This window comes from Aquarana catesbeiana, linkage group LG02, assembly GCF_042186555.1.
Source record: "Aquarana catesbeiana isolate 2022-GZ linkage group LG02, ASM4218655v1, whole genome shotgun sequence".
Classification (NCBI taxonomy): Eukaryota; Metazoa; Chordata; class Amphibia; order Anura; family Ranidae; genus Aquarana; species Aquarana catesbeiana.
This window is the reverse complement of record NC_133325.1, coordinates 107,928,012-107,948,166: the sequence shown is the minus strand read 5'-3', so window position 1 is coordinate 107,948,166 and position 20,155 is coordinate 107,928,012. Positions and strand designations below refer to the sequence as shown.

At 41.7% G+C, this 20,155-nt stretch overlaps 1 protein-coding gene across 5 annotated transcripts in view; it reads left to right on the top strand.

The window, feature by feature from the left end:
* FRY (FRY microtubule binding protein) overlaps window positions 1-20,155 on the top strand; it is a 653,558-nt gene that overhangs the window by 566,354 nt on the left and 67,049 nt on the right. For all 5 annotated transcript variants that reach the window (XM_073613350.1, XM_073613351.1, XM_073613347.1 and 2 more), the window contains 4 exons: window positions 7,813-7,953; window positions 13,466-13,645; window positions 15,867-16,028; window positions 18,521-18,592. In XM_073613350.1, the coding sequence (XP_073469451.1) occupies window positions 7,813-7,953; window positions 13,466-13,645; window positions 15,867-16,028; window positions 18,521-18,592 (555 nt within the window). The remainder of the gene's footprint in view (window positions 1-7,812; window positions 7,954-13,465; window positions 13,646-15,866; window positions 16,029-18,520; window positions 18,593-20,155) is intronic.

Below are 20,155 nucleotides of genomic sequence, written 5' to 3'. Positions count from 1 at the left end.
TTCTGTACACTGCCTTCTTCATTGGCTATAAGCATGAGTCACTTCTGACAAGTTTTCCTGACACCAAGAGAAAAATGGTGACAGGGGAAGGACCTCCAGCAGACTGACAGCCTCAGCTCTGTTCCTGTGTGCTGTGTGAAGGGGGGGTGTGTCCCACCCCTCCAATTAGCTCCCAGATCTCTCCTCACTGATGTAACTTCAGAGCTCCACCCCTTGCTTTTCAGAGCTGAGAGATTCTGTGTAAATCCTGCACTTTTAATGAATACAGGGGAAAGATGGCTGTGAATAAACAGGTCCAATTTATGTAGGAGGATTTGTTTCATCTCTGCGTATCACTTGAGGCCAGTGACTTCATTGGGTATATGTAAAGGTTTACAACCACTATAACGTTTTGGATTCCTCTTTTCTTTCTACAACCCCTGGCAAAAATTATGGAATCACCAGTCCCTGAGGATGTTCCTTCAGTTGTTTATTGTTGTAGTAAAAAAAGCAGATCACAGACATGGCCAAAAACTAAAGGCATTTCAAATGGCAACTTTCTGGCTTTAACCACTTAAGGACCGCCTAACGCCGATTTACGTCGGCAAGGCGGCACGGGCAGGCAAAATCACGTACATGTACGTGATTTGCCTCTCGCGGGTGGGGGGTCCGATCGGACCCCCCCCCGGTGCCCGAAGCGGTCCCGTTCTGTTCCCCGGCGATCCGAGATGAGGGGGAGGCCATCCGTTCGTGGCCCCCCCCTCGCGATCGCCGCCGGCCAATGGGAACACTCCTTTGCTGCTGTATGCTAAACAGCAGCAAAGGAAATGATGTCATCTCCCCTCGGCTCGGTATTTTCCGTTCCAGCGCCGAGGGGAGAAGACATCAATGTGAGTGCACAACACACTACACACACAGTAGAACATGCCAGGCATACAAAACACCCCGATCCCCCCCCCGATCGCCCCCCGATCCCCCCCCAATCACCCCCCCCCCCCCTGTCACAAACTGACACCAGCAGGTTTTTTTTTTTTTTTTTTTTTTTTTTTTCTGATTACTGCATAGTGTCAGTTTGTGACAGTTACAGTGTTGGGACAGTTAGTATTACCCCCCTTTAGGTCTAGGGTACCCCCCTAACCCCCCCTAATAAAGTTTTAACCCCTTGATCACCCCCTGTCACCAGTGTTGCTAAGCGATCATTTTTCTGATCGCTGTATTAGTGTCGCTGGTGACGCTAGTTAGTGAGGTAAATATTTAGGTTCGCCGTCAGCGTTTTATAGTGACAGGGACCCCCATATACTACCTAATAAATGTTTTAACCCCTTGATTGCCCCCTAGTTAACCCTTTCACCACTGATCACCGTATAACCGTTACGGGTGACGCAGGTTAGTTCGTTTATTTTTTATAGTGTCAGGGCACCCGCCGTTTATTACCTAATAAAGGTTTAGCCCCCTGATCGCCCGGCAGTGATATGCGTCGCCCCAGGCAGCGTCAGATTAGCGCCAGTACCGCTAACACCCACGTACGCAGCATGCGCCTCCCTTAGTGGTATAGTATCTGATCGGATCAATATCTGATCTGATCAGATCTATACTAGCGTCCCCAGCAGTTTAGGGTTCCCAAAAACACAGTGTTAGCGGGATCAGCCCAGATACCCGCTAGCACCTGCGTTTTGCCCCTCCGCCCAGCCCACCCAAGTGCAGTATCGATCGATCACTGTCACTTACAAAACACTAAACGCATAACTGCAGCGTTCGCAGAGTCAGGCCTGATCCCTGTGATCGCTAACAGTTTTTTTGGTAGCATTTTGGTGAACTGGCAAGCAAGCACCAGGCAGCGTCAGGTTAGCGCCAGTACCGCTAAAACCCACGCACGCACCGTACACCTCCCTTAGTGGTATAGTATCTGATCGGATCAATATCTGATCCGATCAGATCTATACTAGCGTCCCCAGCAGTTTAGGGTTCCCAAAAACGCAGTGTTAGCGGGATCAACCCAGATACCTGCTAGCACCTGCGTTTTGCCCCTCCGCCCGGCCCAGTCCAGCCCACCCAAGTGCAGTATCGATCGATCACTGTCACTTACAAAACACTAAACGCATAACTGCAGTGTTCGCAGAGTCAGGCCTGATCCCTGCGATCGCTAACAGTTTTTTTGGAAGCTTTTTATTGAACTGGCAAGCACCAGCGGCCTAGTACACCCCGGTCGTAGTCAAACCAGCACTGCAGTAACACTTGGTGACGTGGCGAATCCCATAAGTGCAGTTCAAGCTGGTGAGGTGACAAGCACAAGTAGTGTCCCGCTGCCACCGAAAAGACAAACACAGGCCCGTCGTGCCCATAGTGCCCTTCCTGCTGCATTCGCCAATCCTAATTGGGAACCCACCACTTCTGCAGCGCCCGTACTTCCCCCATTCACATCCCCCAACGAAATGCAGTCGGCTGCATGAGAGGCATTTTTATGTGCTCCCGAGTACCCCTACCCAACGAACCCCCCCCAAAAAGATGTCGTGTCTGCAGCAAACGCGGATATAGGCGTGACACCCGCTATTATTGTCCCTCCTGTCCTGACAATCCTGGTCTTTGCATTGGTGAATGTTTTGAACGCTACCATACACTAGTTGAGTATTAGCGTAGGGTACAGCATTGCACAGACTAGGCACACTTTCACAGGGTCTCCCAAGATGCCATCGCATTTTGAGAGACCCGAACCTGGAACCGGTTACAGTTATAAAAGTTAGTTACAAAAAAAGTGTAAAAAAAAAAAAAATATATATAAAATAAAAAAAAATAGTTGTCGTTTTATTGTTCTCTCTCTCTATTCTCTCTCTCTATTGTTCTGCTCTTTTTTTACTGTATTCTATTCTGCAGTGTTTTATTGTTATTGTTATTGTTATTGTTATTGTTATTATGTTTTATCATGTTTGTTTTTCAGGTATGTAATTATTTATACTTTATTGTTTACTGTGCTTTATTGTTAACCATTTTTTTGTCTTCAGGTACGCCATTCACAACTTTGAGTGGTTATACCAGAATGATGCCTGCAGGTTTAGGTATCATCTTGGTATCATTCTTTTCAGCCAGCGGTCGGCTTTCATGTAAAAGCAATCCTAGCGGCTAATTAGCCTCTAGACTGCCTTTACAAGCCGTGGGAGGGAATGCCCCCCCCCCCCCCCACCGTCTTCCGTGTTTTTCTCTGGCTCTCCTGTCTCAACAGGGAACCTGAGAATGCAGCCGGTGATTCAGCCAGCTGACCATAGAGCTGATCAGAGACAAGAGTGGCTCCAAACATCTCTATGGCCTAAGAAACCGGAAGCTACGAGCATTTTATGACTTAGATTTCGCCGGATGTAAATAGCGCCATTGGGAAATTGGGGAAGCATTTTATCACACCGATCTTGGTGTGGTCAGATGCTTTGAGGGCAGAGGAGAGATCTAGGGTCTAATAGACCCCAATTTTTTCAAAAAAGAGTACCTGTCACTACCTATTGCTATCATAGGGGATATTTACATTCCCCGAGATAACAATAAAAATGATTTAAAAAAAAAAAAAATGAAAGGAACAGTTTAAAAATAAGATAAAAAAGCAAAAAAATAATAAAGAAAAAAAAAAAAAAAAAAAAAAGCACCCCTGTCGCCCCCTGCTCTTGCGCTAAGGCGAACGCAAGCGGCGGTCTGTCGTCAAACGTAAACAGCAATTGCACCATGCATGTGAGGTATCGCCGCGAAGGTCAGATCGAGGGCAGTAATTTTTGCAGTAGACCTCCTCTGTAGATCTAAAGTGGTAACCTGTAAAGGCTTTTAAAGGCTTTTAAAAATGTATTTATTTTGTTGCCACTGCACGTTTGTGCTCAATTGTAAAGCATGTCATGTTTGGTATCCATGTACTCGGTCTAAGATCATCTTTTTTATTTCATCAAACATTTGGGCAATATAGTGTGTTTTAGTGCATTAAAATTTAAAAAAGTGTGTTTTTTCCCCAAAAAATGCGTTTGAAAAATCGCTGCGCAAATACTGTGTGAAAAAAAAAAATGAAACACCCACCATTTTAATCTGTAGGGCATTTGCTTTAAAAAAATATATAATGTTTGGGGGTTCAAAGTAATTTTCTTGCAAAAAAAAAAAAACTTTTTCATGTAAAAAATAAGTGTCAGAAAGGGCTTTGTCTTCAAGTGGTTAGAAGAGTGGGTGATGTGTGACATAAGCTTCTAAATGTTGTGCATAAAATGCCAGGACAGTTCAAAACCCCCCCAAATGACCCCATTTTGGAAAGTAGACACCCCAAGCTATTTGCTGAGAGGCATGTCGAGTCCATGGAATATTTTATATTGCGACACAAGTTGCGGGAAAGAGACAAATTTTTTTTTTTTTTTTTTTTTTTTTGCACAAAGTTGTCACTAAATGATATATTGCTCAAACATGCCATGGGAATATGTGAAATTACACCCCAAAATACATTCTGCTGCTTCTCCTGAGTACGGGGATACCACATGTGTGAGACTTTTTGGGAGCCTAGCCGTGTACGGGACCCCGAAAACCAAGCACCGCCTTCAGGCTTTCTAAGGGGCGTGAATTTTTGATTTCACTCTTCACTGCCTATCACAGTTTCGGAGGCCATGGAATGCCCAGGTGGCACAAAACCCCCCCAAATGACCCCATTTTGGAAAGTAGACACCCCAAGCTATTTGCTGAGAGGTATAGTGAGTATTTTGCAGACCTCACTTTTTGTCACAAAGTTTTGAAATTTGAAAAAAGAAAAAAAAAAAAAGTTTTTTCTTGTCTTTCTTCATTTTCAAAAACAAATGAGAGCTGCAAAATACTCACCATGCCTCTCAGCAAATAGCTTGGGGTGTCTACTTTCCAAAATGGGGTCATTTGGGGGGGGTTTGTGCCACCTGGGCATTCCATGGCCTCCGAAACGGTGTTAGGCAGTGAAGAGTAAAATCAAAAATTCACGCCCTTAAAAACGCTGAAGGCGGTGATTGGTTTTCGGGGCCCCGTACGCGGCTAGGCTCCCAAAAAGTCCCACACATGTGGTATCCCCATACTCAGGAGAAGCAGCTAAATGTATTTTGGGGTGCAATTCCACATAGGCCCATGGCCTGTGTGAGCAATATATCATTTAGTGACAACTTTGTGCAAAAAAAAAAAAAAAAAAAAAAAAAAGTGTCACTTTCCCGCAACTTGTGTCAAAATATAAAATATTCCATGGACTCAATATGCCTCTCAGCAAATAGCTTGGGGTGTCTACTTTCCAAAATGGGGTCATTTGGGGGGGTTTTGTGCCACCTGGGCATTCCATGGCCTCCGAAACTGTGATAGGCAGTGAAGAGTGAAATCAAAAAGTTACACCCTTAGAAATCCTGAAGGCGGTGATTGGTTTTCGGGGTCCCATACGCGGCTAGGCTCCCAAAAAGTCCCACACATGTGGTATCCCCGTACTCAGGAGAAGTAGCTGAATATATTTTGGGGTGCAATTCCACATAGGCCCATGGCCTGTGTGAGCAATATATCATTTAGTGACAACTTTTTGTAAATATTTTTTTTTTTTTTTTTTTTTGTCATTATTCAATCACTTGGGACAAAAAAAATAAATATTCAATGGGTTCAACATGCCTATCAGCAATTTCCTTGGGGTGTCTACTTTCCAAAATGGGGTCATTTGGGGGGGTTTTGTACTGCCCTGCCATTTTAGCACCTCAAGAAATGACATAGGCAGTCATAAACTAAAAGCTGTGTAAATTCCAGAAAATGTACCCTAGTTTGTAGACGCTATAACTTTTGCGCAAACCAATAAATATACGCTTATTGACATTTTTTTTACCAAAGACATGTGGCCGAATACATTTTGGCCTAAATGTATGACTAAAATTGAGTTTATTGGATTTTTTTTATAACAAAAAGTAGAAAATATCATTTTTTTTCAAAATTTTCGGTCTTTTTCCGTTTATAGCGCAAAAAATAAAAACTGCAGAAGTGATCAAATACCATCAAAAGAAAGCTCTATTTGTGGGAAGAAAAGGACGCAAATTTCGTTTGGGTACAGCATTGCATAACCGCGCAATTAGCAGTTAAAGCGACGCAGTGCCAAATTGGAAAAAGACCTCTGGTCCTTAGGCAGCATAATGGTCCGGGGCTCAAGTGGTTAAGAAACACTAAAAGAAATCAAGAAAAATAATTGTGGTGGCCAGTAACAGTTAGATTTATAGAACAAGCACAGGGAATACATTATGGAATCACTCAATTCTGAGGAAAAAATTATGGAATCATGAAAAACAAACAAACAAAATAACACTCCAACACATCACTAGTACTTTGTTGCACCACCTCTGGCTTTTATAACTGCTTGGAGTCTCTGAGGCATTGACTTAATGAGTGATAAACAGTACTCTTCATCAATCTGGCTCCAGCCTTCTCTGATTGCTGTTGCCAAATCATCTTTGCAGGTTGGAGCCTTGTCCTGGACCATTTTCTTTAACTTCCACCACAGATTTTCAATTGGATTGAGATCCGGACTGTTTGCAGGCCATGACATTGACCTTATGTGTCTTTCTTCAAGGAATTTTTTCACAGTTTTTGCTCTATGGCAAGATGCATTATCATCTTGGTAAATGATTTCATCATCTCCAAACATCCTTTCAATAGATGGGATAAGAAAAGTGTCCAAAATTTCAGTGTAAACCTGTGCATTTATTGAAGATTTAATGACAGCCATCTCCCCAGTGCCTTTACCTGACATGCAGCCCCATATCATAATTGACTGTGGAAATTTGCATGTTTTCTTCAGACAGTCGTCTGCATAAATTTCATTGGAACGGCACCAAACAAAAGTTCCAGCATCATCATCTTGCCCAATGCAGATTCGAGATTCATCACTGAATATGACTTTCATCCAATCATCCACAGTCCAGGATTACCTTTCCTTAGCCCATTGTAACCTTGTTTTTTTGTGTTTAGGTGTTAGAGATGGCTTTCTTTTAGCTTTTCTGTATGTAAATCCCATTTCCTTTAGGCAGTTTCTTACAGTTCGTCACAGATGTTGACTCCAGTTTCCTCCCATTTGTTCCTCATTTGTTTTGTTGTACATTTTCTGTTTTCAAGGCATATTGCTTTAAGTTTTCTGTCTTGAAGCTTTGATGTCTTCCTTGGTCTACCAGTATGCTTGCCTTTAACCACCTTCCCATGTTGTTTGTATTTGGTCCATGTTTTAGACACAGCCGACTGTGAACAACCAACATCTTGTGCAACACTGCGTGATGATTTACCCTCTTTAGTGTTTGTAATGAAAATTTACAGGGTGATTCCATAATTTTTTTCCTCAGAATTGAGTGATTCCATAATTTATTCCCTGTGCTTGTTCTATAAATCTAACTGTTACTGGCCACCACAATTATTTTTCTTGATTTCTTTTAGTGTTTCTTAAAGCCAGAAAGTTGCCATTTGAAATGCCTTTAGTTTTTGGCCATGTCTGTGATCTGCTTTTTTTCTACAACAATAAACAGCTGAAGGGACATCCTCAGGGACTGGTGATTCCATAATTTTTGCCAGGGGTTGTAGATGACATTAGTCACCAGTACAGAAAGAGGACTGACTCTTCCCATTGGGGACACTGATGGCAATAAACACGTACCAGAGAGTCTAATCATGTGTCCAACACAAACAAAAGGTTTTGTCTGGACATGCACCATAAAACATAAATACACTGATTTGGAACTTTATAATATTAATGTAAAAAGCATCTGCTACGCAAACAAGGCAGTTTTCTGCAGTAGAATATATAGTATTGCTTTTTTGAATTTATATATCCCCAATGTGTGTTTTTTTTTTTTTTAGTTGCTTGAAAAAGGCCTTCCCAGCATGCAGCAGTCGCTTCTGCAAATCATTTACAGCCTTTTGAGCCATATGGATATGTCTCTCATTCCTGGCAAGCAGTTCAACATGGAAGTACTTAAGACAATTGAAAAATTTGTTCAGGTATAATTATTCTGTAATTCTTCACTACTCTGTGTGATATATAGTACTGTATGTACATGGGGGGGGGGGGGGGGGATTCTACTAATGTTGATTTGTATGAAAATCATTGTCTTCCTGCAGTTTTTCACTTTGTTGTTCTTCTAAAGGCCAGCCCTTCAAAAACTGATCATTTATGTTTGCAGGCTTGTTGACTTGTTCTACCATTCTTCTGGATGCTCCAACCATGAACTTCATGTTCACCTGGCTTCCAAGATTTGCAAGTCTGGTCATTTTAGTGGGCTTTGAACTTTGAAGGGCTCAACATTTCTCCACTTATAGTGATAGTCAAATTATGGTAGCAGAATCAACAGAGTTTACAAGAGTAGTAAACCCCAAAGATGACATTTATATATATATTGCAGCTTACCGGTTCCTAGATGTGGTGGTTGTATTAGTTTTCTTTTTTAGGCTTGCTTTCTTTTTATTTTTAACCTGGTGATCCAGCCAGTAGGCATGTTGTTTTTCATCAGAACAAGCTCTCCTGCAGATTTATCAGTTACAGGGATGAGACAAACCATTTATCACTGACGGGTGCTTACAGTGATCAGCTTTTATTCATTTATGTATGTAAAACCTTTATCCCAAATAGAAAACTTTTGCTGTAACTGATTATAAAGTGTTAACTGGAATCTGGCTTCAATTTGTTAGTGTATCTAAATCTGCTAGTCCATCTCCCCTCCCCAGACTGACAATGAAGATGCCCCCTAAGTTCCTTCATCCAGAGTGGGGACACTATAATACAGGAGGTGTGTTACTGGTCAGATCACCAGGTGAAAACAGAGGGAAAAAGCCTTAAAAAAATAAAATTATGCAGCTACCACATCTAATGATCGGTAAGCTGCAATATTGAATTTTTCTTTTTTAGTTTTTGGGGATTAATAGTACTTTAAATATATACATCAAATGACAATGCAGTGTCTGACCAGATACATTTCTATGACTTGTACCAGATTCCTGGAATTCATCATATATTATTTTTACATGCTGAAAACTGCACCAGTATGAGACGTAGGACATTTCAGTAACTGCTTATGGACATGGTGTAGCCACTGCTGTTCAATTGTCTCCAATTGTGCATAGCTGTCTACAAACCCTTCAAATGGTAACAATGTGTATCTAAATCTACTAGTCCATCTAACACTCCCCTCTCCCCAGACTGACAATTCTGCTGTTCTCCTTCATCCAGAGTGGAGGCACTCTAATAAAGGAGGTGTGTTACTGGCCAGATCACCAGGTGGAAACAGATGGAAAAACCTTCAAAAATGAAACTTAAAGCGGACCTTCAGTCATTTTTTCTACTTTCCATCTATGAAATCTTCTGCCCTTCTTGTTTTAAATTTGGATAGTAAAACAAATTTTTTTTCTGCCAATAAATATACCGTATACAGCGCATTTCCTCTTTCTTGTCTGGTCATTAGCCTAGTCTTATGACATCATGCACAGCTCTCTCTCACTCTTGTGGGAGTTTTGCCAGGAAGGGAGGAGGTGAGTCATAAGAGAGCCAATGAGAGCTGCAGAGCTGGAGGTGTGTTTGTGTAAATCAAGGAAGTGAACAGGCAGCAGCTTTAGCTGCCCACAGTTAAAATGGCAGCAGCCAGACTTAGCAGAGTCTGCAGCATATTTTGCAAGTACAGAATCACAGTATATATATCTGTATGAACTAAGGGGAATTATATAGTGTTAAAATGTAGGCAATTGTGTTTCATGTACTGTATGATGATTTGCGAATACCCTCCACTATAGGATACACTGGCCAGTCTCCCCCTCTAGCTAAATTTTTATTTTTGCTTATGAATACAGTAGGGCTGACTTGCAAAAGGAGCAGTTCATGTTCACTTTGCAAACTACATTTTCACTTAGCTTAGTGAATGAGGGGACCCTAAGTAAACATTTATAGAATACCCAATCCTGTTCAAGGAAAATTAAAAAAATAGTAATTTTTGCTTGTGCACAATTGTGATGATTGAAGTCTCTCAAGTTAAATGAATGTTATTTTGGCAAAATGAAAAACAAAAGCCGCGGACAGATAGGTCATTGTTACCTGTATGTTGCTGAATACCTATTCTTTAAGGGTCCTTTCACACTGGGGCGGTTTGCAGGCGCTATTGCGCTAATAATAGCGCCTGCAAACCGACCCGAAAGTGCCGCTGCTTTCATTCCAGTGTGAAAGCCCTCCAGCGATGCGCTGGAAGGATGGTAAAAAAAGTCCTGCTAGCAGCATCTTCGGAGCGGTGAAGGAGCGGAGTGTATACCGCTCCTTCACCGCTCCTGCCCATTGAAATCAATGGGATGGCGCGGCTATACCGCCGGCAAAGCGCCTCTGCAGAGGCGCTTTGCGGTGGTTTTTAACCATTTCTCAGCCGATAGCGGGGGGTAAAACCGCCCCACTAACGGCCGCATACCGACAGTAAAGCGCCGCTTACAATAGCGGCGCTTTACCGCCGACACCCGCCCCAGTGTGAAAGGGCCCTTACTGTGACTAGACAGTTTCCTTAAAATAGAAAATTAGGCCCCTTTCACACGAGGCGGACTCCACTTCCACGGAGTCCGCCTCGGTCCGCTGGCTCAGCGGGAGATCTCTCCGTTGATCTCCGCTGAGCCGGCGGATGACAGGTCCCTCTCTGCTCACTGAGCGGGGAGGGGCTTGTCAGGCGCTGCTGCCGCCTATGGAGGGATCGTATGAAAACGGACAGCATGTGATCCGCCAGCGACGGACCTAGACGTAGGGCCATCCGTCTGCTTTTAGCGGATCAGACCGGGTCGGATGTCAGCGGACATGTCTCCGCTGACATCCGTCGCTCCTTAGGCTAACATGGAGCGCCCGTTCAGGTCCGCCATCAAAACTGACAGGCGGACCTGAACGGTCCGATCGTGTGAAAGGGGTCTAATGCCCCGTACACACGGTCGGACTTTGTTCGGACATTCCGACAACAAAATCCTAGGATTTTTTCAGACGGATGTTGGCTCAAACTTGTCTTGCATGCACACGGTCACACAAAGTTGTCGGAAAATCCAATCGTTCTAAACGCGGTGACGTAAAACACGTACGTCGGGACTATAAACGGGGCAGTGGCCAATAGCTTTCATCTCTTTATTTATTCTGAGCATGCGTGGCACTTTGTCCGTCGGATTTGTGTACACACGATCGGAATTTCCGACAACGGATTTTGTTGTCGGAAAATTTTATATCCTGCTCTCAAACTTTGTGTGTCGGAAAATCCGATGGAAAATGTGTGATGGAGCCTACACACGGTCAGAATTTCCGACAACAAGGTCCTATCACACATTTTCCATCGGATAATCCGACGGTGTACGGGGCATAAGACTGTTGACATCCAAGACATCTTGAGCTTGACCAATAGGAATCAAAGTATACTTTCACAAGCCAGATGATCGTACTTTATCTGTAAAACCGCATATAAGCACCTGACTAGGTAGAATTGGTTGGGTATCATCTTTATAGTGCTCAATTGCATACTTAGATCAGTGTATGTAATTCTGGAAGAATAAGGAGTTAAAGAAAAAATATGAATTTGAGGAGAAACGAGAGCGAGCATGACAGGAAAGGATATACACCTCCCCATAGATGCTAAAAGGACATCTGTGCTTGCCAAAATTTCCCAAAATATGAATCGGACCTGTGGAGGTAAGTGGACATACTGTGGACGCATCTGGCACTTACTAACCGAGAAAAACCGTATTACTGGTCCAGATTTTCAGACTTCTCCCATTGCTTCCCACAGTGTGCCGTAAATAGCACTGTCTGCCGGTAGCTCATACACGTGAAATCAATAACCCAACAGGTTGAAAACTGACAGATAAGTCGTGACAGATAATGTCTATAGTTGATACACAGTGCTTTTGCAAACTAAATACCATTATGATATGGTTTGCATCCACTTTAAAATGCATGTCAGGTCAAAATAAAAAAAACATATGCAGTACATATTTGAGGTAGATGCACATACCCCTGTGTTTTAACTCTTTAAAGACCCTGCAAGTAAAAAAAAAGGTTTGATTTTCTAAAACTGGAGAGTGCAAAATCTGGTGCAGTTGTACATGGTAGCCAATCAGCTTCTGAAGTCAGCTTGTACAATTAAGCTTTGACAGAAAAACCTGGAAGATGATTGGTTACTCTACAGAGCTGCACAAGATTTTGTACTCTCCGGTTTTAGTAAATCAACCCCAGTATCTGTTGCTCTGCCAGAAATGCACCCAGCTCTTTAATTTCTTATTGTGGGCTGACAAAACACATCACTTTTGTGGACTGAAGAGTGTCAGCCGCACCAAGTTGTCGTTTGATAAACTACTGTATCTCTCCAACTGTCCTCATCTCTACAAGATGGGGTCTAATTGTTTTGCAGTCCAAGATAATAACTGAGATGCCTAATTATTTTACTTGAGCTAACACTTGGTACATAAGACACAGTACAACTGCTGACAAGATCAATAGGTATTTATTGAACTTCTCAAACAGATATAACAAATCACTTTTAAGGGTACTTTAACAGACCAAAATGGAGCAAATTTGAGAAGTTCTTTGAGTTTCCCTACCATTTAAGCTGGGCATAGACGGATTTAAATTGGGCCAGGTCAGAAGGGACTGGCCAGATTTCGATGTGTGTGTGTGGCTCTCCCTGTTTGACAGAAGTTGATCATTAGATCGACTTTTTTTGAAGAAACGCTGGAAAAATTTAGTTTATCAGCAGCTGTAGCAAATTGACTGCAGCCACTTATCAGTGTATTCTGACAGCGGAGAGTCGTGCTGTCAGAATACAATGTTCCTGCAAGGGGGATTCCTCCATCCACCTCGCTTGTGTGGATGGAGGAATCTGTTAGGCTGACCATACATGGTGCAGATTTCTTTCCTGCAACCACATTACCGCCAGGAGAAGACAGTGATTATTGTTAGCGGCTGTAGCAGCCACTAGTGATAATCCCAAGAGAATCTGGCAGGCTGGTTGTACCCAAGTTGATCGATCAATCAGCTTGGTACATTCAGCCTGCCCATTAAAGGATAAGTTCACGTTTGTTGCATGTTACACCCATATTCAGGGTGTAACATGTTACAAATCTGCTGGTCCCCGCACCTCCCCGGCTCCCCGATGTCACAGGTGGCGAGGGATCTTCTTCTCCCCCTGCTCTCTGCCAGAATCTGCAGAGAAGGCGGCTGTGCGGGGCTCTGCTGATCGTGCGTGCAATGCTTTCCAGGCTCCCGATTAAAAAAAAATAATAGATGCTAATTTTTTTTACCTACAAAAAGATGTGCATTTATTATTGTTTTTAAAAAGGTGAACTTCTCCTTTTAATGGTTAGAATCTCAGCCAGCTTTCGTTTTTGTTTTTTTTGTTCATTCTAATAAATATCAGTTGGCTGCATGGTATCATTTCCCAACTAAACATCACTATCTGTATTTGGAAAATCTTTCTATGGTGTATTCATGTGCTAATGTGAGGGAATTGTGTCTCCTCAGAGTATCCACTGGAAGGAAGCCCTTAATATACTGAAACTGGTTGTATCTCGATCTGCTAGTTTGGTGTTACCAGCTTATCAACACGGCGATTTGACAAAACTGGAGATTAGCAGACTGTGGACGAGTTCCTCCAAAGAGCTACCAGGGAAGACATTGGATTTCCACTTTGATGTCTCCCAGGTAATGTGTTGTAACTATACTGGCGATGCAACCATAATAAGGGCCAATAATTTAAAGTGAATCACTCGTGTGCCACATCTGTAAAATTCATTGGAAAATAAAAAAAGAAACCCTCTAGGTAGGAATTTGGAAGCAGATTGGAACAACAATATATTGTCTAAAAAAAAATATTTTATTAAACATAAATATGTAGACATAAGCAATATAAAATTATAAAAAGGTATCGTCCATTGACGGCCACGCAATGGCCAGAAAATACGGATGTTACATATACCCAAAGAAAGAGATGATGTTTCAACAATATGGCATCAAAACATGTGTGAGCCCCTGTGCACCAACACGTTTCGCTGGTTCGCTTCCTCAGGACACACATTGTGGGGCATAGAAATAGGTCATCCGGACATACGCTACTGTCTACACAGGACTTTCCCTGGATGGGCACCACAATACCAAAATAGCCAAAACCAGGATTTCAAACTTGAAATATATATCACAAAGGATGGTTCACACATGTTTTGATACCATACTGTTGAAACATCATCTCTTTGGGTATATGTAAGGTCCGTTTTTTCTGGCCATTGCGTGGCCATCAATGGACAATATCTTTTTATATTGCTTATATCTACGTATTTATGTTTAATAACATTTAATTTTTTAAGACAAGATATTGTTGTTCCATTCTGCTTCCAAAGTCAGACCTAGAGGGTTTCTTTTTTTTCTTTTCTATAATAAAAGGGCCAGTTCACACCATATGCAGTCCAGTGCATTTTTTTTCTGCATCAAAAACGCATGGAACGTAGGTTATATGGTTTTCAATGGCATAGTTCACACTGGTGCTCGCAGTTCCAGTGCATTTCAGTTCCAGAAAAAAAAAAGTGCAACATGCTGCGTTTTTCCTGCACTGGACTGTACTGGAACACTGTAAAACGCATCAAAAATGCATTAGAACACACCAGAACACATCAAAAATGCACTGGAACGCACATGTCCTTAATGTTAAAAAAAAGGAGGGGCAAAAATGAACTGGACCGCACAAAAAATGCACTGGAACGCATCAAAAACACGCATATAGAAAAGCATCCGGAACGCATCTGAACTGCGTTTCTATGGTGTGAACTAGCCCTAATGCATAGTACTCATGACACCTTTCTCAGATTACTTTGTTTATTTTATTCATGTTCTATATCTTTCATATTCCTGTTAGGAGGGTAACTGCTGTTTTGATCATTACATTTTGGATAGTGTATTTTCTCTGTAAGTTTGAAAATTGCATATTGCTTACAGATGTAGCTTTTTTTAGCTTGTGCCCTGTGATAAGCAATAAAGATTTGTGTACAATGTATCAGGTGTATAGAATACTAAGCATCTTGGGTGGAGCTGTAATCATCAGCATGAAAGGATACAAAAAAGCTGGATGGGAGCACAGGGCTAAAAGTAAATGTATGCATACTTTGCTGCAGTCCACTGTTATATGATATTCTCCTGGTTTCCAGCTCCATTTCATACCCCAATATGGTCATCTTGGAGCAGATAAGTCTCTCAAGGCTTATCCAAATATGCAAATCCATCAAGATAGCACATAATGGGTCCCCTTTTCATTTTGAAAAAGTTGTAAGTAGATATGAGTGCAACATCGTGTGGCTAATTTATGAATGCAATACTGGGCTGATAAATTACAATTCACTGTTCTCGGGTTTCCCATTGACAAATTGTTCAGTTTGCAGTCAGGAGCATTATTCACGATTCACTCAAGCTGCTGTTATGCACAATTGAATGACCAGATCATCATCCAAAAAGTTGGATCACACTTTTTCTGCAGAACATCTGATTAGGTTGAGCTTCAATTAATGCTTCTGAAGTATGGTTTATGAATAGGAATGGGCTCGGGTGTGTTCAAGATCCTAGTCTCAACCCACCTGCCCGATCCCACCAGAAAGCCGACACTTCACATCGCTAATCACAGGCAGCGAGACATTTCCCGGTTCGCAGCTGTACAGATCGGGAAATGTCTCACTGCCTGTGATAAGCGATGTGAAGTGTCGGCTTTCTGGTGGGATCGGGCAGGTGGGTTGGGACTAGGATCCCGAACACACCCGAAACCATCTCTATTTATGACGTTTAGTATAATATAGCTTTCTGCCTGTCAGTAGGCAGGCAGTTGATGTAGGTTTCAAAATAATGCATTAATATTAGTAAAATAAAATTGTATTTGTGTCCCTAGACCCCCATCATTGGTAGAAGGTTTGACGATCTACAGGGGTCTGGAGGACGAGATGGTAAACCTAGGGCAATGCCAGTTACTCGAAGTACATCTTCTACTTCCTCTGGATCTATCTCGAACGCTTTAGTCCCAGTCAGCTGGAAGCGGCCTCAGTCCTCTCAGGTAAGCTTCATTCATTCACCGTATGCTTCAAGAAAATACATCAGCTCTCTGTGTTACACTGTTTTGTGGTTAGCTAAAAAAGTGATTTGGTGAAATCTTGCAGAAGAAATTAGTCAGCTGCTATGTAAGGAATCTGAGCAGCCAAGTAATGGAGAAATTAAACAGGCATTTGAGAAATGCCTTGCTCCCTCCTTTGTGTCATGATATTCTATCAATCAGATGTTGTAATAGGGGTCTTTTCTTTTCAGGAAAACATCCAAGTACTACAATAGTTCACTGGCTATACTCGCCTACTCCTGTAAACTTGGAGCTGATACATTTTGGCTTCCAAACTAGATTTTAAATATTTTATACCTGCAGACATTGTAATATCAAAAATTAGGACATGTAAGCTCCCCGCCAGTAAGGCCAAATACTTGGCTGAACATTTTTACAAGTGACTCCGCACCAGAATAATACAAAATTTTAAGCATGCTGGTAGATTTCTGGGACTGAGATCTAAGATTATTATATTCTGAGTTGGAATGCCTTAATTTACTATTCATACACTTCCTGAATTCAGGCGCGCCCAAATCATTCTTCTGCTTGTCTACTAGTTAACTGAAGTACTGTATAGTTAAAGTAATAACACCACCGTTGCCTCCTTTGCCAGGGAAATTTATTCCATCAGGTGTTGAATAGCAAAATTGGAAGCCTGATCCCCAATCAGGCTGCCACAAAAATATGAGGGCAATTGGACTATCACGGTACAGTAAAAACAATACAATTTGGAATAATATAACAGGATATAAAAATTACAGAGGATTTTATTGATGCCAAAAAGAAATCGTCATTTACAGATAATAAACATGGTAGCGGTACAAATATATCACCAGTGAAAAGATTAACCCCAGAAGGGGGACAATAGGACATTGGCAATACCTCCGTTAGTGAGCTTGCCTTTCCCGGGACTCCCATATATACATATATTTTTTACCTCATTACCAGATGTTGGTCGTTATTATTTGTGGCTCCCCCGAGTCGCCGCGGGAGACCTCCCTTGGTGGCGGCGCTCTGCGATTGGTGGCTGCTGGGACATGGATAGCCTCCTGATGAAGCGGCCATTGCCGCATGACGATTTGTTTTTGGCATCAATAAAATCCTCTGTAACTTTTATATCCTGTTATATTATTCCAAATTGTATTGTTTTTACTGTACCGTGATAGTCCAATTGCCCTCATATTTTTGTGGCAGCCTGATTGGGGATCAGGCTTCCAATTTTGCTATTCAATTATTCCTGGATGATGGTACAAGTTCTTATCAATCCCTATTTTTGTACCCACTATAGAGGCCACATCTTTTTCCATCAGGTGTTGTAAACCTGCACCTTAAAATATAACCGTCATTCTGCTGATGTCATCATTGCTTATGTACCTCTGGTCCTTCTATGCTGATAATTTTAGCATTTGGGTGCTGAGTCTTGCTGTTAGTGGCTTGGGCCTTCGTAAAGCAAGGATTGATTTATTATGTATGCAAACTCATGAATAAATCTTTGTGTTACGAGGTTAGCGGTCTTATTTTATTGTCACTTTTATTTTCAATACTTTTCAGTTTTGTTGTTCCAGATTTTGTGGCTTGTTTGGAGGTCAGTGTGCAGCTGTTGCATTCTACAAATTTAAGAATCATGCCAACATCTGATATTTCAAACCAAGGCTTGCTAAAAGTTGTTAGTTGTTCTTCCTTTACACCAGTAGTCTCCAAACTGCGGCCCTTAGCTTGCCTTTATCTGGCCCTTGCAACACCTATTCCTCCCACTGACACCAACAAGGGGCAAAATTCCTGCAACTGACATCAACAATGGGGCACTATTTCTCCCATTGACACCATTGATGGGGCACTATTCCTAAAACTGACACCAACAATGAGGATCTATTCCACCCACTGACACCAACAATGGGGCACTATTTCTTTCACTGACACCAACAATGGGGCACTAATTTCTTTCACTGACACCAACAATGGGGCACTATTTTCTCCCACTGATACCAATGATGGGACACTATTTCTCCTAGTGACACCAATGATGGGGCACTATTCCTTTCACTGATACCAATGATGGGTTCCTCCCACTGATTCCAATAATGAGTCACTTTTTCTCCTAGTGACACCAATGATGGGACACTATTCCTTCCACTGACACCAACGATGGGGCGCTACTCCTCCCACTGACACCAACAATAGGTCGCTATTTCTCCTCCTAATATTAAAGATGCATTGTTTACTCCCACTGATGCCAAGACGATTTCTTATCGAACTGGCCACAGTAGCGCCCCCAAGTCTGAAGAACAGTACACTGGCCCTTTTGTTTAGAAAGTTTGGTGACCCCTGTTTTACATCTTGAGAATTTCTTGAGTAGCTGGATGTGTTGGGCTACTTTTTATTTGTCACTTATTTATGATGATATTGTTTTTTCTTTCTTTCCTTCCTTCCTCCTTTCCAATTTGCTGATGAAGAAAACGAGGGAAAAACTGGTGAATGTCCTTACACTTTGTGGCCAGGAAGTGGGGCTCAGCAAAAACCCCTCTGTGAGTACCAGTTTGCAAATATAATGTGATTTTTAGTTTTAACCAGTAGGGGGCTCCTAATTCCATGGAGTCCCAGAAAATGGTAAAAACTATTTTGTTACAATATGAACACCACCTAGGAAAAATGTCTGTTTCTCATTGCAGCCAAGGTGTTACTTTTCCTTATCTCACTCGCTCAAAGCTAAATGACAGCTAGAACTGTGGGAATGAGAGCACACCATCCTATTTGCCCACTTCAGTTTTTATTACCCACTCGACTCACAAGCCCATTCTGACACTTCTCACATGCATGTAAAAATCTACATTTTATATTTTCTGAAAGTAAAGGCCCTGAAAAAAAATGTTGGTAGTTGCAATTTTTTATGTCGCATGATATTTGCACAGCGGTTTTGCAACTGCAGATTTTTTGGAAAAAATACTTTATTGAATTGTAGTGCACACAAACACAATATACTGTAATGCCCTATTGTTTGGTAAAAAATAAAATATGATGTTATGCCAAGTAAAAAGACCTGACATGTCATGCTTTAAAATTGCGCACACCCATAGAATGGCAACAAACAACAGTACTTAAAAATCTCCATTAGGCAACGCTTTAAAAGTCTTTACAAATTACCATTTGAGAGTTACAAAGGAGGTCTGGTGCTAGAATTCTATGCCGTTCGTGATACCTCACATGTGGTGCGCTCCCAGTTTACATATGTGTGCAGGATCAACGTGCACATTCGCACTTTATTTTTTATCTATTTAAATTTTTTTAACAAGGTCTCTTAAAAAAAATGATTTGCTATCACAAGGGATGAACAACATCCCTTGTAATACCATGGGCAGTGGCAGGTACTCTTTACTGAGAGATCTGGGGTGTGTTAGACCCCAGGTCTTTCCTCTGCCTCTCAAAAGCATCTGATCAAACCAAGATCGGTTTACAAAATGCTTTTTGTAAACGACAAACCAAAACTAGTAGTGAGAAAATGCTTGTTGCTTCCGGTTTCATAGTAGGTATGTAGGTGTATAGCCACTCTAATTACTTTAACACTATAGAGAATTGCTGGCTGAAAGAGATACCTGGGTCATGGCTGCAACCATAATCCTAGTATAACCACTGAAACCAGAGGACGTACGGGTATGTCCATCTGGGGCAAGTGTTAATAAGCCCAACTGTCACTGAATTATTCAAAAGGGTAAATAGCTTATTTTAACATGGCAGTTATCATATGAATGTGTCTTGAAACTGTATGGCTGTTTCTGGGCTATTATGTTTGACTTTAAACCAACATTAACCAATTCAGCCCCGGAAGATTTGGCTGCTGAATGACCAGGCCATTTTTAACTGACAATTGCGCAGTCGGGCAACCTTGTACCCAAACAAAATTGACATCCTTTTTTTCCCCCACAAATAAAGCTTTCTTTTGGTGGTATTGGATCACCTCTGCATTTTTTATTTTTTGCGCTATAAACAAAAAAAGAGCGCCAATTTTGGGAAAAAAAGCAATATTTTTTACTTTTTGCTATAATAAATATCCCTCAAAAATATATAAAAAAAAACATTTTTTTTCCTCAGTT